General features: G+C 51.3%; 5 protein-coding genes across 5 annotated transcripts; 3 read left to right on the top strand and 2 right to left on the bottom strand.

The window, feature by feature from the left end:
• Nucleotides 1-493: 493 nt before the first annotated feature.
• STEHIDRAFT_156100 (uncharacterized protein) lies at nt 494-864 on the top strand (the record flags this gene model as incomplete). The annotated part of the gene is made up of 3 exons (XM_007303353.1): nt 494-545; nt 656-755; nt 834-864. The coding sequence occupies 3 exons, from the start codon at nt 494-496 to the stop codon at nt 862-864; spliced, it is 183 nt and encodes a 60-aa protein (XP_007303415.1).
• Nucleotides 865-1,195: 331 nt separating this feature from the next.
• STEHIDRAFT_167956 (uncharacterized protein) lies at nt 1,196-3,156 on the bottom strand (the record flags this gene model as incomplete). Its single annotated transcript, XM_007303352.1, has 3 exons — nt 2,787-3,156; nt 1,630-2,722; nt 1,196-1,570 (listed from the first exon to the last, which is right to left on the bottom strand). The coding sequence occupies exons 1-3, from the start codon at nt 3,083-3,085 to the stop codon at nt 1,196-1,198; spliced, it is 1,767 nt and encodes a 588-aa protein (XP_007303414.1). The 5' UTR covers nt 3,086-3,156.
• A 3,058-nt stretch (nt 3,157-6,214) lies between these two features.
• On the top strand, nt 6,215-8,139 carry STEHIDRAFT_120841 (tumor suppressor protein Gltscr2). The gene is made up of 8 exons (XM_007303351.1): nt 6,215-6,238; nt 6,294-6,480; nt 6,534-6,598; nt 6,659-6,981; nt 7,044-7,400; nt 7,463-7,714; nt 7,768-7,844; nt 7,908-8,139. The coding sequence occupies exons 2-8, from the start codon at nt 6,308-6,310 to the stop codon at nt 7,969-7,971; spliced, it is 1,311 nt and encodes a 436-aa protein (XP_007303413.1). The 5' UTR covers nt 6,215-6,238; nt 6,294-6,307; the 3' UTR covers nt 7,972-8,139.
• A 47-nt stretch (nt 8,140-8,186) lies between these two features.
• Nucleotides 8,187-10,981, bottom strand: STEHIDRAFT_138927 (uncharacterized protein; the record flags this gene model as incomplete). Its single annotated transcript, XM_007303350.1, has 6 exons — nt 8,187-8,537; nt 8,609-9,765; nt 9,822-9,920; nt 9,972-10,188; nt 10,247-10,607; nt 10,668-10,981. 6 exons carry the CDS (start codon nt 10,979-10,981, stop codon nt 8,388-8,390), a joined length of 2,298 nt encoding a protein of 765 aa, XP_007303412.1. The 3' UTR covers nt 8,187-8,387.
• Nucleotides 10,982-11,676: 695 nt separating this feature from the next.
• On the top strand, nt 11,677-13,963 carry STEHIDRAFT_167953 (uncharacterized protein; the record flags this gene model as incomplete). Its single annotated transcript, XM_007303349.1, has 8 exons — nt 11,677-11,900; nt 11,964-12,055; nt 12,111-12,447; nt 12,499-12,691; nt 12,748-13,033; nt 13,096-13,299; nt 13,363-13,578; nt 13,656-13,963. Exons 1-8 carry the CDS (start codon nt 11,692-11,694, stop codon nt 13,961-13,963), a joined length of 1,845 nt encoding a protein of 614 aa, XP_007303411.1. The 5' UTR covers nt 11,677-11,691.
• Between the last annotated feature and the right edge of the window lie 260 nt (nt 13,964-14,223).

The raw sequence follows: 14,223 nt of genomic DNA, 5'->3' as shown, positions 1-14,223 counted from the left end.
ACGACCCTCGAGACCAGCTCCTCATTGACGCTACTACTTATTTGACGGTATAATTTATTGTGCTCAAACCAGGGCCGTTGATCCTGATACCGCTTGCTTCATTCAGACTGCGGCGCGCGCCGACTCAAAACGGCGTCAACCTCCGCAGGTGACTCCAACGTGTGCTTCCTTCGCCTCACGTCGTGGAGATGGCCTCATCTCACCCATCGTTCTCGTGCGCTCCTTGCTCCACGTACAACTCCTTGCAGCTCCCCGGTGAGCAAGCCTGGACTCCGCGTCCAAATCGTCATGGTTACAACACCACAACATGAGTGTAAAGGAGTATACTTTGATGCTCATGACGCAGCAGTTCGGTTGTACCTTGCCAGTGACGTCGCTACTCCGAACGCATATTCACTATAAAGTCTCGTCGAGCAATGCGTACTTTACTCACATCTCATCCCATCTAAACACCTATCCAACTCACTTCATCCACTCATCTACATATTCAACAATGTCCGACCAACAACAACAAGGCCAGGGTCAGGAGGACTACGCCGACAAAGGTACGTTTTGTGCCCATCATCCATCGTGTCTTGACCGTCTTTCTTTATACGTGCTCGTGTAGGTTTGGGAGTTTTTGCACTGACTGCGACTTCGTTTTGTGGTCTAACAGGTCTCGACGCTGTTGAGAAGAAGGAGGGAGTTCCCGAGAACCGTGGCGTCAACGAGAAGATCACCGACACTGCTCGTGAGGGGTTCGAGTCTGCTACTGGGTGAGACCCTCGTCGTCGTGCTGTGACCACATGGATGAGCACTAGTACTAATAATGTTCTGGATATTTCCTCCTGCAGCGACAACGTTCCCAGCAAGGTTTCCAACTAGGCGTCAATGGCTGTATCCACACAATGAAGATCAGTAGTGTATTATAAATGGATGTACTGGATATCAACACCAAGGGTTATGCGGACTTTATTCACGTCTTTGCGTTGTAATATCCTCCTAAACCTCGCGTGGTAATCGCAGCTGAAGAGGTTGAAAACATCATACCCTCTGAGTGCTAGGATGTACGACCACACATCAACGCTGACCCGTAGCTGTATCCAGCGTAAAACTACGTCGTATCTTACGGTTCTGTGCATATATTGACACTGTGGCAACTACATCTGAGCATAGAGCATAATCGAGAGAATGAATAAATAACCACTGATCAAAGCTACAGCGAATGGAGCCAATGAGTCTTCTCCCTCGTCTCTTCTAGCGACTTGGGCCACGACGGCCTCACATCCCAGATCCTTCCATCCTTCCTGATGATATGATAATCGCACCATCCTACGTAGTCTCGTACGGGTGCCCTAGACGTCCTTATACGATGACTCCCCAGAGTTGCGGAAAATTGGCGATACAGTCCAATAGTGTGCAGGAAAGGACTGAGTTCCTTGGCCATGTACTTGATGATACGATGCTCTCGGGGGTCTACGGGCTCGTGTATTGATCCATGGCCATCTTGAGAGTGAATACCCGAGGAACGCAATGAGAGGCGAAGGTGCTTGAGGTTGCGGAGCGGACGAAGTGCGTCCGTGTAGTCGGTCTAAGTGAATGATCAATTTAAAGTACACTTGGATTCTATAGCGAAACAGACTGACGTACCAATGAGAAGAATGCTGACTGCGCCCCGCCTTCGTCGATGAACGGTGCTTTGATCTGGAGAGTCTCCAAGTTTGGGAATGTGCCGACGATGAAAGAAAGAAGTGTCGGCGTCAACACAACCTGGAGTATGACACTAAGATCCGTAATCGAGCGTCTTCGCCTGACGTTCAGTGCCTCCAAGATCTTCACAAGACCAGCTTCGTCCATCGCTCCTGTATGCGGGACGGTAGGCGCGCGCATGGCCGGTATGATGCTTTTGAAGTGGATGCCACGTACTGTGTCTGGGAGAGTATAATAGATGGTGTCGTCCGGAACGGGATTCGAGGTGCGGAAGACCTGCAACTCCGGAAACAACTCCGATACGAGGTCCACAGTGGCCCGCGACGAGTACTCGTCAGACAATGGAGGAAGTACGTGAAAGTTGCTGGGAGAATTCGAGGGGAGGCTGAGAACGAAGCTGATTTCCCGAAGGGCACGCATGCCCTTGAGTTTGAGGAGCGAGGAGGAGGAGGAGACTGACGAAGTCCCGTGGAATATGAGAGTGACGAGATTGGGAAACCGCGCCTCGCCTAGTACGTCAAAGTCGAACAATTCGATGTCCAGCTCAAGATGATGGAGATCCCGCAAGGTCGCACAGATTGTGGAGTGTGCGAAAAGGAGCTCCTCTTGTGCGCGAGAAGTCCTAAGCGACCTTTCAAATTGGTGTTGGGCGTGATTATCGCGGGGTAGGTATGTAGTAGGATCGCTCGTGAACCCCATGGTGAAGGGGATGATGGGATCAATTCGGAATCCCGTGGTCGAGTTGTCGATGTTGAGGCCCGCTATTGGACGTTGCAGTACGAGCCGCCGAATGGATGCGGGATGCGATACAGTGTGCTGGAAGTGTAGTGGTGTGGACATGGATTCGAAGGTTCTCAGATTGGGGAGAGCATAAAGGGCGTCCACAACAGGTACAGGCGGTGGTGTCGGCAGATTGAAAGCCACCGCTTCCAAATTAGACATGTCGGCAAGGCTCTTTGTTAACGACACCCATGACGCTTCTGAATTCTCGACGCTCGAATGGATGTCCTGTTCATAGAAAAGGTATAAATTCCTAGGATAATAAGCCACAGTGAATTTAAACATAATACGCAATCACTAACGGGTCATGTTCGTACCTGACTAGACCTAAGATAGAGGTTGGGAGAGGATCGATGATTCTCTCTGTTTTGTCACCGACAGCTTCCCCCTTGATGGCTTTCACCTTGGGCCATTTGACGTGTCGCCAGCGTCTAGGAGCCACTACACCATAGAATTCGCTGCAGGCGAGACTCAATGCCGACAGGTCAGAGGATCGCGACGTCCTGCTGTCGAAAACAGCTTTAATAACAAGAAGCTCAACATCCGAATTCAGCTTGCGACCGCATCCAACAGACAGAGTGGATCCAGGAGAAGCACGAGGCCTTTCGGTGGACATTGAGAAGGGTGGAGGTCGTCCTGAAGCTTTTTGGCCTGATGGACTACTGATACTAGACCTCGAAGCTGAGATCCACTTTCTAATGGATCATGTTATGGATATCGAAGTTATTATCTTGTTTTGGTGACGTGATGGGAACTGAGCGCCTCAAGGTTCGACGCACCTGAATGTCTTGGTGTGTCTGAAGCAGAGAAACCTGCTATGGCTAGACAACTCGGGAAAGAGGCCTTGGGCTGAGGGCAATCACTTGCCGGGGATCATCGACGCCCGGTGGGAAAAGTCGCTCCAAGAGCACGGTGTTGGATCATCATCAAAGAAAGTCCTCAAGATTCCATAAGGACGATGATCGGCTATGATCGGCGCAGAAAGTGTTGTACAAGCTCGAACACTGAGTACCGAGTACTGAATGTCGACTGAGTGTACTTATACCATCCCCCAGCGTTTGCTTGGTCTTTGCTCAGTCTTGTGCGCCGTCGCCACACCTCTGGATGTGGCAGGTGGCACGTGCGTATCCAAGCCGGCCCGGTCCCGGAGCGGTGTCAGACACACGCTACGGCCCTGGTCTCATGATCTCTTTCTTCTGAATTTCTTGTTTTCCTCGCTAAGTATCTTCCAAAACATGCTCTCGATTTTGTTCGTCTTTCTTTCTGCACTGATGCAGTAGAATTAGACTTAGTCAGGCGAGCGATCATAAGAATCAGTTTGGGCTGCAAATTTTCTCCTTATGTGCCCACCACGGACGATGTTCATTCGATTTGAATAGCACCATGCACATCGTCCTCCCACACAATACCATCCGGTATCACTTCTTGAAGAAGGACATACTCTTGCTTTTCTCGGTGCGCCGTATGAGTGCGCGATCACATGCTGTCGAGATATCGACCTCCCGCTGTTCACGGGATGCGGAAGGTCTTGCATGTCGGATTCCAAGGTCTACTGATGTCGAAAGATCTCCCTGATGATATCTCACATTTTTCTTCACCTTGTCGGGTTCACACTCACACCGCAACCACAGGTTGTTGTACTTGACGTGACACGCACGACAAAATGCAGAATCTGTGCTAACAGCTTCATACGTGAATATCATGGCCTCCTATTCAACAGCCATGAATCGAAGCTCTATGCGCATCAATGCAAGAGATTTAAGATTGGGTCCACAAATTCAGAAAGCCTTGGCCAACATTGCTTCACGATATCAGAGTGCGATATCGGGCCTCGCTCGAATGCATCCCCCGTGCATTGCCCCATTCCGAAATGTTCCAGCCGCGCAACGGGCCTTCCGTCACTAGACGTCGCATTATCCGGAATGGTGCATCGTGAGCGCGCCATGTTCTCCAAAGCCTCGATGTACTCCTCATACTCAGCCTCGTCATCACTGTCGTTAATGATGATAGGGTTTTCAGCCACATCAACGAAAAGTGTTCGAAGTGTAATGTTTTGATCTGCACTTCCCGTGAGCCGACCACCCTCGTCGAACTTGAATGTGAGTAGTTCGAGCATGTCTGTCCAGTCCCGCAAGGAGTACGCTTCGACTATTACAAGGGATGTCAACGAAGGCAGGCTAGTGATCAACTTCTTCGCCCGGGAGTCGGTGTATGGATTGTCGAAGTTGGTGTGAAGATGATTTAAGGTAGACAAACAGCTTGTCAAAAGACGTAGAAAAGGGTCTATAAAAAGCGATGTATGGTGCTCATTTTCGCCACTCACACTTCCAAACATACTGAGTTCCAGTGACGTCAAAGATGGTACGGAAAGCCCGCGGACCATATCGGCCATAGCCGTAAGATTTCCGCTGCCTATCTTGAGGGACAGAAGCTGTGGCAGAAGGGTTACTGTGCCATCGGGCGGCCATATGAAGCGAATCGTGCTTTCTAAGCTCAAGTCCAACGAGACGAGGCTGGGGCGTGCCTGCACAAACGACATGAGATTTGGCATATCCCAAGCCCACGTACCTTCAGAGAAGGAGTGGCACAATACCAGGTTCTGAATAGAGGCGAGGAAAGGTGGGCGTTCTGAGAACATAAGCATGGTGTTTTGCCAGTCATGTATCATCAGAGTCTGCAAATCTGGAGAGTATCTCAAGGTATTGAGAAGGTAAGCATCCCATTGACAGTCAGAAACTGAGGGTGTGCATGTGAGACTGAACCGTGTCAGCATCGGGAGTAGATTGCTCGTGCCACGGTCCTGCCCAAGATGGGACACCAGGGCGATGGCGGCTTCTTGGCTGTCAAGGCGAATTTCTACGTCCCGCCAGTGTGCGGAATGGTCACACAGCGCTCGGAAGTACCGGAGCTGCATTTCTGGAGATATTCTGCGCCACATGAAGGCGACGATCTTCAACGGAAGCGACTGAGAGCACGAAAGCCAGACCTTCAACGCGGTAGGCGAGAGTGGCTTCTTGTTGGACCATCTGACACAAATATTCGTCCATAATCGCGGTGTCCCTTGAGCTACCGTACGCCATTCCCTGCACACGCGAGTGAGAACGAGTGGCGCCTATGCGGGGTTGAACGGCTGGGCGAGGTCGGGAAGGCAACGGATGAATATGTCGGAAAGAATTTCTAAGGGGATGGGGAGAGTCTGCATGCTGAAAAGGAGTGTGCTCCTTGAGTAACCTGCAGGAATACAGCAGTTAATACTGATGCAGTTTTCAATCGGAGAAAATGTGGGTACGAGTGATAGATGTCCTAGAGGCTCGAAACGCTGAGGCACGAAGAGGAAGAAGATGTTTGCTCTTCCTCGTAGCACCATCAAATGTCTCGCAACTTATAGCGCACCAGACAAAGGAGCCTCACCTCAAAGGAACGACTTTTGATCCCGTCCTAAAGGCCTGTTTTGGGAAACTAAAAGAAACAAGACATCTCGCAATCGAGAGAAACAGAACCAAGCAAAGGACCCCATGGCACAGAAATATCGGAGTCAACGTTCACTGCTGTTTGGAGAAACAATAGAGCCCAGGCAGAGAGGGCTGATATTACTTGAATATTTATGTAGAACCAAGGACGAAGAGCATGAAGATCCGTCGTGGACGCGACGAGACGCGCCGCCGACGAGCAACCATTTTTGTCAGTTACGTAATTGACGTTATTTCCGACCGATAGTTTCGCAACTTCTTTCGCCACTCCGCCACCATCTTGCTATTCCAAAACCAAAGTAGGCTCTCCATATTGTTTCGAGCGTCCCAAAAGTTGACGGTTACGAAAAATAGTACAGCTGACTGTGATGACGACCTCGAAGATCACGAAAAAATCCAAGACGCCCGCTTCAACCATCGGTGCCCCAGCGCAGCACAACCAGTCGAGCCGCAAGGGCAAGAAGGCCTGGAGAAAGAATGTCGATATCGAAGATGTAGAGGATACACTTGAGGATATCCGGGGTGAGGAGCGGTTGTTTGGGTGCGTTTCATCCAGTCATAGCTTGTACGATCTCGACTTATTTTCGCTTGCAGAACGGCTCTGCACGAGCGCAAAAATGAAGACTTGTTTGTCGTCGACAAGCAGGGTGACGATAAAGGTCAGTACTATGCCTTCTTTGGTTGTTAGAATAGCTCTGTATAACCTTCGTTATATTTAGTCCGAAAATCACTCCGAAAATTCTCCAAAACACTGCTCACATCACACAGAATACTCTCGCAGCGCTCTGCTGTACCTGCCGTCCTCTCTCGCCCGTCTTCTTCATCCAATAAAAAGAAGCCTGGTTCAGTGTCTTACGCCGAAAAAGAGCGTCTTCTCAAGCTAGGGAAGAAGAATCGTCGTGGGCCACTCAACAGCGCAGTTGACCACGATCAGGTCGGAGAGGGAAGTGCATTGATGGAGGTCACTGAGGCGGTAAAGGAGAGCGGAAAGTATAACGTGTGGGACGCGGACGATGTGGAAGAGAATAAGTCAAAGTTCAAGGTGCGTTCCGTTTTTTCCGATGTTCTGTTGCTGGTGCTCAAGTTAGATATGGACATTTTCAGGCGCCTAATACGCCACACCCTCGCCAACAAATCACTATACCAGCCGTACAAACCCCCCATCTTGGAACTTCCTACAATCCCCCCGTCGAAGCCCACTCCGAACTCCTTCGTTCAGCGCACTCCATTGAAGAGCGCCGAGTCAAGGAACAAGAAACCTCGGAGGAATTCAAGAGCCGCATCATGTCTGCACGGAGAGAGGCTGGTGCCGTCGACGGTGGTGTCGAAGGCATGTTGGTGGACAAGCCCGGCGAACAAGACGAGGCAGAGCTGGACGCTGAAGGTGAGCCAATTGTGAAGAAGATGCCCGCGCGGAAGACGAAGCAGCAGAGGCGGAAGGCAGAAAAGCAGCGTGTCGAGGTTGGTCGAAATTCTCTTCTTTCTCTTTTCTCATTAGCCTAACCCTTCTGTCTGATTCTCAGAAACGAGCTCTCGCGGCTCGCGCGCTACGCAGGAAACTCCTAGCATCAGTCGATTCGGTGAAGACATTCCGCAAGGAGGCAGAGAAGACTCTTAGTGCTCGTGAACAAGCTGAAGCTCTCCGTCGTGCACGTCAGCAAGAACAGTTACGCAAGGGGTTGGCCGGGCAGCGGTTGGGAAAGCACATCGTCAAGGAAGGTGAACTCGATGTGCAGCTCGGTGAAGACCTCAGTGAGAGCTTGAGAGGGTTGAAGGTGCGTTTCGTTGTCTCGAATAATGTGCCTCGTCCTGATATGGGTCTCTTTAGACGGAGGGGAACTTGTTCCGGGACCGCTTCACGAGCATGCAACACCGTGCACTCATTGAGCCACGGGTTCCTGTCCTGTACGTTCCCATCCGCATACATTCTCTCTTTGAGTCGCCCACTGATATTGAACCTTTTTTCAGGCCAAAAAAGCGGAGGGGAAAGACAAAGGAGGTCGAAAAGTATGCATGGAAGCGATTCGAGTGAACATCTTGATCCATCTTCGTTTGTCTAGAGCTCCACCGTCATCTTCCTTGATCTTCCTGTCGGAACAATGCCTGTCGTCTCGGGCGTTCCTCCTTTGTATCCTTGGATTTGCGCCGTATTGTCATTCTGCTTCGGGGAAATGCAGACCATCGTGGCTTATCGTGCCCCTTTACGCTACACGAGCTGCCGCCTCGCAAGAATCACAAAAGTCCCTTTCATTCTATGCGGTCCAGGTTACATGAGGTCAATGACTTTCGGGTTTCGCTACAGGCTAAGTTTTGTTACATATGTATTTCGTCTAGATGACTTTGATTCTCGAAACCGAACACAGTCCATGTGGGCTGTCCGTTCTGACAAGATCTTTCAAGTCAGAGTGCTCTCCGACACCGATATCGCTTTCTGAACTCATCTGTTCTCTACGTGCTCCACAGCTGGTGCCCGTGCTCGTTCAGAAGTTCCAGGTATGGTTCTGCAGGCGTCCCCAGACCAAATCGGAGTGTGTGTGCTCCTCTGTCCCCATGCGTCCCCGAGCCCCAACGCGGCTGGCCTGAGCCATCGTATAGAACCTGCATAAAACAAATGATTTCAACATCCCGACCACCGTGACCCGCGCAAGATACTGATAAACCACGCGTACCAAATGTCCGTCTCCTTGCAGCACCAACGTCGCATTTCGATCATCTACCTCTGGTCCCGCCTCCGCATCCCCAACACTATCGCACACGACCTGGAACCTCGACAAATCCAGAGGCCAACGCAATGGCATCTGCATCTCATCGCGAACATGCAACACCACGAACCTCCTATTCGGCGCCAGAGTCCAAATCAACGCTCCGCCGCCCGGAACATCAGGTGTCGGTCGAGCGACATATCGTCCAAACTTCCACTCTCCGAAACGGCCGGCGGTGTAGGAAGAAGCGTAGAACAGGTCTCCCGTAGGGGAAGTGATGCTGAGCAAGGGCTGGTCTTTCGAGGCGGAGAAGAGGAGGCGCGGGGTCGATGGACGTTTGGAATCGGAGGGTGGCAGGTGCGCCGGAACGTGTGGCGTGAGGTCGTACCAGATCGAGTGAGGATTGGTAGAGTCAACGACGCAGAGTTTGCCGCTTGGGGTGAAGTGGAGCATCAGATTCTCGAAACCTGGTCGTCTGGGGTCGATGTGGCGTCTGATACCAGCTTCCCAGAGGATCTCGCCACCGCCACGTTCGTGCTCTTTCGTCCTGAAGATGCAGAGCTCGGCGTCGTCGCGAAAGGTTATGCTTATACCCAGGAGGTGCAAAGTCTGGCCGCGATGCAATTTGAGGCCACCGCCATCGTACGCGAGGACCTTGGATGGACCGGGTTCGATGCGAAGTAGACCCCAAACTTTACCCTGGACGAACTCCGGCTGCAGCCTCAACGTGCTCACATCGGCTTCGTGGCCTTCCGAGTTTCCGTATGGGTCATGGATGAAAGGGCCAGGACTGGCATTAAGATATCCAGGCAAGGTGCCAGAAGTATCGCCACGGTAGATGACATTGGGATCAGAGACGTTGTCAATACACGTCCAATGGGCAATGTCGCTTCCGACGGGATAGCCGTACCCAACTGTGCCCTCGCCAAGTCCATGACCTGCGCCCGGAACATGGGAAAGATCGCGGGTGATGAGGTTGTGCGAGACGGTACCGCCATAATTGATCTGACGTTTGTCGGGAGCCCACCAGACGGAGAGGCCTTGACCGATTCCGATCTTGAGCATCGTCCCGGCGGCGACGATGGTGTTGTGGGTTACCCGAGTAAAGTTGTAGTTGCCGTCGTCTGAGTGGATGCAGATTTCTCAGTATACAGTTCCGGACGTTTGAAAGGATACTCACAAACAATATGGTCCACCATGTTGATGGCGCCTAGGCCAAGACGACTCTTCGTGACCACGGTGTTCGAGGTAACGAGCGTTCCGGTTGCGTTGAACAGCACTGCGGTATTGTGAGAATCACCGCGCTTCGGTCTGTCGAAATAAGCCTTACCTATACCTCCGTCCGTAGTATCGGTGACAAGATTCCCCGCGACCAACCCATCTGCAGCTGCAAACGAAATTCCATCCGCCCAATGACCCTGCTCAATGTCACAGCCGACACCAGCAGGACCAATGAAGTTGTTCGTGATGCGGACATTGTGAGAACCGTCAAACGCTTGAACACAAGACCAGTGTCTTGGATTACGGATGACGCAGCGATCAAGGACCTATAGTCGCAATGAGCATTTGATGGAACGTCACAGGCAAAGAAAATGAAGAATTAACCTGATTGTGAGCTTTACCACCGCCGAGTTGAATCATACAGCCTCCCTTGTCGTCCCACCCATATTTCTCCTTATTACCTTCAAGGATCAAATTGCGGATCCGAATACCAGATTTGTCGAATGCGTGAATGACATGAGGAGTGCAGTCCTCCTGTGCATCTAGGAGCGCCATATCATCATGCGAGGCGGGATAACCGAAGGTCGCGATTTCTTGATATTCTTGAAGAGTAATGGTCTTATGGATCCTCCACGCCGTCCTCGGAGGTAGGTATACCGTAGCTGAAGGACCGAGCTCGTCAAGAGCCTTTTGGATGGTCGTCGACGTATAGTCATCCGTGGATGAGGGCTCCAATATACGATATCTATCGACACAAATATGTTAGATAGTGCTGACTGAATGAGAGCCTTGGACATCTCAATACCTCTGTAAAGGGTACTCAGGAAGCTCCGGGGTAGGAAAAGCTCCTGGAGCGTAGATGGCGCCAGCGTCAAAACGAGCACTACGTGATATCGACGGCGGACTCGGATGGCCGATATCATCGAAGCTTTTGCTTCCACCGGGGCGAGGTGGAATCGGGGGCGGCGGTCCATGTCCTGAGTTGCTCCCTCCGTGTGAGGACGATTGCCCGTACTGGGATGGGGACGGAGAAGAGGGGAACGGTGGGGCGCCACTTGGCCCACCAAGACCAAAGCGATTCTTGAAGCGACCTGCGACGTTGGATATTTTTTCCTCCATTTATTTTGACTTCGGTGTGGTATTGGCGTCAAATGATGCAGACGACTGTCATAAATTGCCACGGCAGAATGGGTCCAAAAGTTCCAAGCGACGCAGGAAGCAAGTTCAACCTCAAGGCTGCTTTCGAAGTTCGTGCCAAAGATGATCAAGAAGCAATAAGTATTCTCTTGCTCAAGGCTGATCTGGGAGTTATAACTACTGACTTCGAGTGAGTAGAACACGACAGAAAGATGGTGGTTAGAGGGCACAGGACTGCGTGGCGCCTGTCTGGCTTGCGCCACACTCCACGGAGACGGCCGGGAGCGCAGGTTGAATTTAACCTGAAGGGACATTCCATTGTTCTCTCCTTTCTGCGACGGATCATTGGCCTGCCTTCGTGGGCGAATGATCGTCTTGTTTTTCCTGTGCTCCCGCGAAGGTCCGTAAACCCGGATCCTCCAGACATAATGTCGGTAGCAACCATGCAGTGAGAAGTGGCAGTGAGGCCGCTAGTGCGCTTCTACCCTCAACCCCGCCACCCTTCCCTGACAATTTGGTGCAACGAGTGTCTCGCGAAACTTTAACATTACCGTCAATTTCGTGATGAGATTACATAGACGAAGCAGCCAAGGCTTTCTGTTGGTGTGTGGGCATAGCGCTCACACTTCCCTCCTTCTTGCTTGCCTTCACCAACCATAACACGTCCTCTCCTTAAAGTTCCAAACGAGACGATGAGAGTGGGTGTATCGACTAAGCCTCTGGCAGCACTAGATCTCTTTCTGCTTCGAGTCCTTTTCCATGGATGTCTCTTAGTCTTATATCCCCTGATCCTCGTGTACCTCGTCATCGGCTTCAAACCGAACTCCTCCCAGTGGTCCATTTGGGGAACGGCACTGGCTGGACTCGTAGCAACTACGATAATACTGTCCTTACTCTTATTGTAAGTCAGCCACTTATATTATGACGAATGACCATAGACCAGCTTGCTCATCTTTACATCCAGTGATTATATGACCCTCAAACGACGACCATCACCAAACCTGGCGATCCTAGCAGACTTTCTGCTCACAGGAGCTCTGGTTCCGACGATGTGGAGTACGTTCCGTTCCCCTAGATATCTTACTTTCTCTGATGGTCATTGTATATGTAGTACTTCCATATATACCCAACATAGTGGTCAACAACGACTGGTTGGAGTCCACTAGCGCTCGTCCGGGGTGGAACCCATTCTTTCAGATCATCCGATTCGGCATCCCATCATTTTGCTTCCTGTACATGTTATTCATCGTCATCATTCCGCTAAGAATACCAGGCGCCATCGACACCTTCTTCGCCATACCGCCAACTTCGTCAGACCCTCCATCCTACGATAACGCGCCTATCTACAAGAGACTGTATGGCCCTCTCCGATGCGACACGGAGCGCGAAAGGCTTGAACGGCATTGCTCCTTTATCATCTTTAGACAGACGATCGCGAGAAAACATCCGTGCGTACATCGCTTTCTCCTCGTTACGAGCTCTGAGCAAGTATCTTTCAGATTTGAACCCGCTGCGCTCGGCATCATTCGCGGTCTTTTCGCCGTATATGCACTCCTTGGGCTCATCACGTATGGTATAGCGATTCTTGCAGACGTCAGAAAGGAGGCCCTCCAACAGGCGGGTGGACAGACAGTGGAACGATCCGTCGTTCCTTCATACGGTGCAGGGGACAACAATCTTCGTATCATCTCAGTGAGTACCCGCAGAATCGTCTTCAACCAGCAAGTTTGACCGACAAACTACCCTAGGCCAGGGCAGAAGCGCACAATGCGGTCAACTACGAGCTGATTAATCTATCCGTGACGTTCAACAACAATGGTCTGAACTTCGTCAACTCGTCTACCGGGATGAGGCACGACTACAACAATCAGACTCGTACCGATTTCGTCTACAGCTTCGACAGCTCCCAGTCCGGCCTCAGCACATACGATGCCTACCCAGTGACAGCGTGGTGTCGAAACACGACGCTGCTGCTCCCCCGTGGAGACAGTGAACTGTCAGCCGTGGATTGCCATATCTCTTCTGAAGGAGGATGTAAGTCCGTTTCAATCATCACGTATTCGGGCGATTTTCTGACTTTCAGCTATACACCATAGCTATCATCAGCTCACAACTATTCTTCTCATCCCCCGTTCGTCGGTATATGTGGGTGTTTGACACTAGCTCCGAGGACATATCCGATCCGCCTGCTACGAACCTCTCGGCTCCGTACATCCTCCCAGTAGGTGCGAACCTAGATGTGTACATGTCACCCGAGCAGAAGATTATTGGCGACACGAACTGGCTACGGTATAACTTTGGTACGTCTAGACACATCTTCTTCTTTCACTCAGGAGACGTATTTATCCATTCTCATACAACAGATACCATCGTACCCACTACATTCACAAACATGCCTACCGTCACGCTCACTCCTTTCTATTCTAACTGGACCACATCGGACGTCATGACTCCCACCGACCCTCCGTCAATGTTCACAGCTCTCTTAAGTGTCATCGGTAAACTTGGTGGGGTATTCGTCACCCTTAACGGGATCTTCGTTATCGTCTTCGGCAGGACTGTATGGGCCGTGGTCGCTGGTACGTTCGATCTACTCGCCGGCTACCTTAACATTCTTGACACGAGAGATCTGGGAACTGAGACTTTGTCTTCACAGGCGGTAGACCAATCACCCCCTTCGGCATCTTCAGCAACTTCGCGTGGTACAGGGCGTCGATACACCAACACTACCCACGACTCCAATCTGACTGCGAAAGCAACGGCATGGCAGGATTCCTCGAAGAGGTCGCGATGGACGTTGGGATTATCGAGCATAAGGATAATCACTGGTCTGATCCAAGGAGGATGGCAGGGGGGACCCCACGGTGGTCAGGCGAAGCTCATGACCAGGCTGCATTTATCGAGATGCGTACGCCTAGTCCGAACGTTACTGATCGACACTTTTACCCCGGTGTGGACAAGTAAACATACACGGTAGCGGTAGTTCGCACTGCACGGTACTTGATATATATTCGAACCGTAGTACTTAGTTTCATGAAAACTTTGTGGTGACAATACCTAAGGACAAGTGAGATGGTGCTGTGGTCGAAGGACGGGAAGCTACAGCCTGCTGAGGCAGAAATCGGGCAGAAAAGGTCGGTTTCCGACCGGCAACTCCCGACTGGTTCGCGGCTCGTTTCCGAAGCTCAACCAAACTTGAACCTCTTTCAAGTTCTGTTCCATTC

This window comes from Stereum hirsutum, assembly GCF_000264905.1.
Source record: "Stereum hirsutum FP-91666 SS1 unplaced genomic scaffold STEHIscaffold_6, whole genome shotgun sequence".
NCBI classification, from domain to species: Eukaryota; Fungi; Basidiomycota; class Agaricomycetes; order Russulales; family Stereaceae; genus Stereum; species Stereum hirsutum.
The sequence above is the reverse complement of the archived record's forward strand: the minus strand, read 5'-3'. Positions and strand labels throughout refer to the sequence as shown.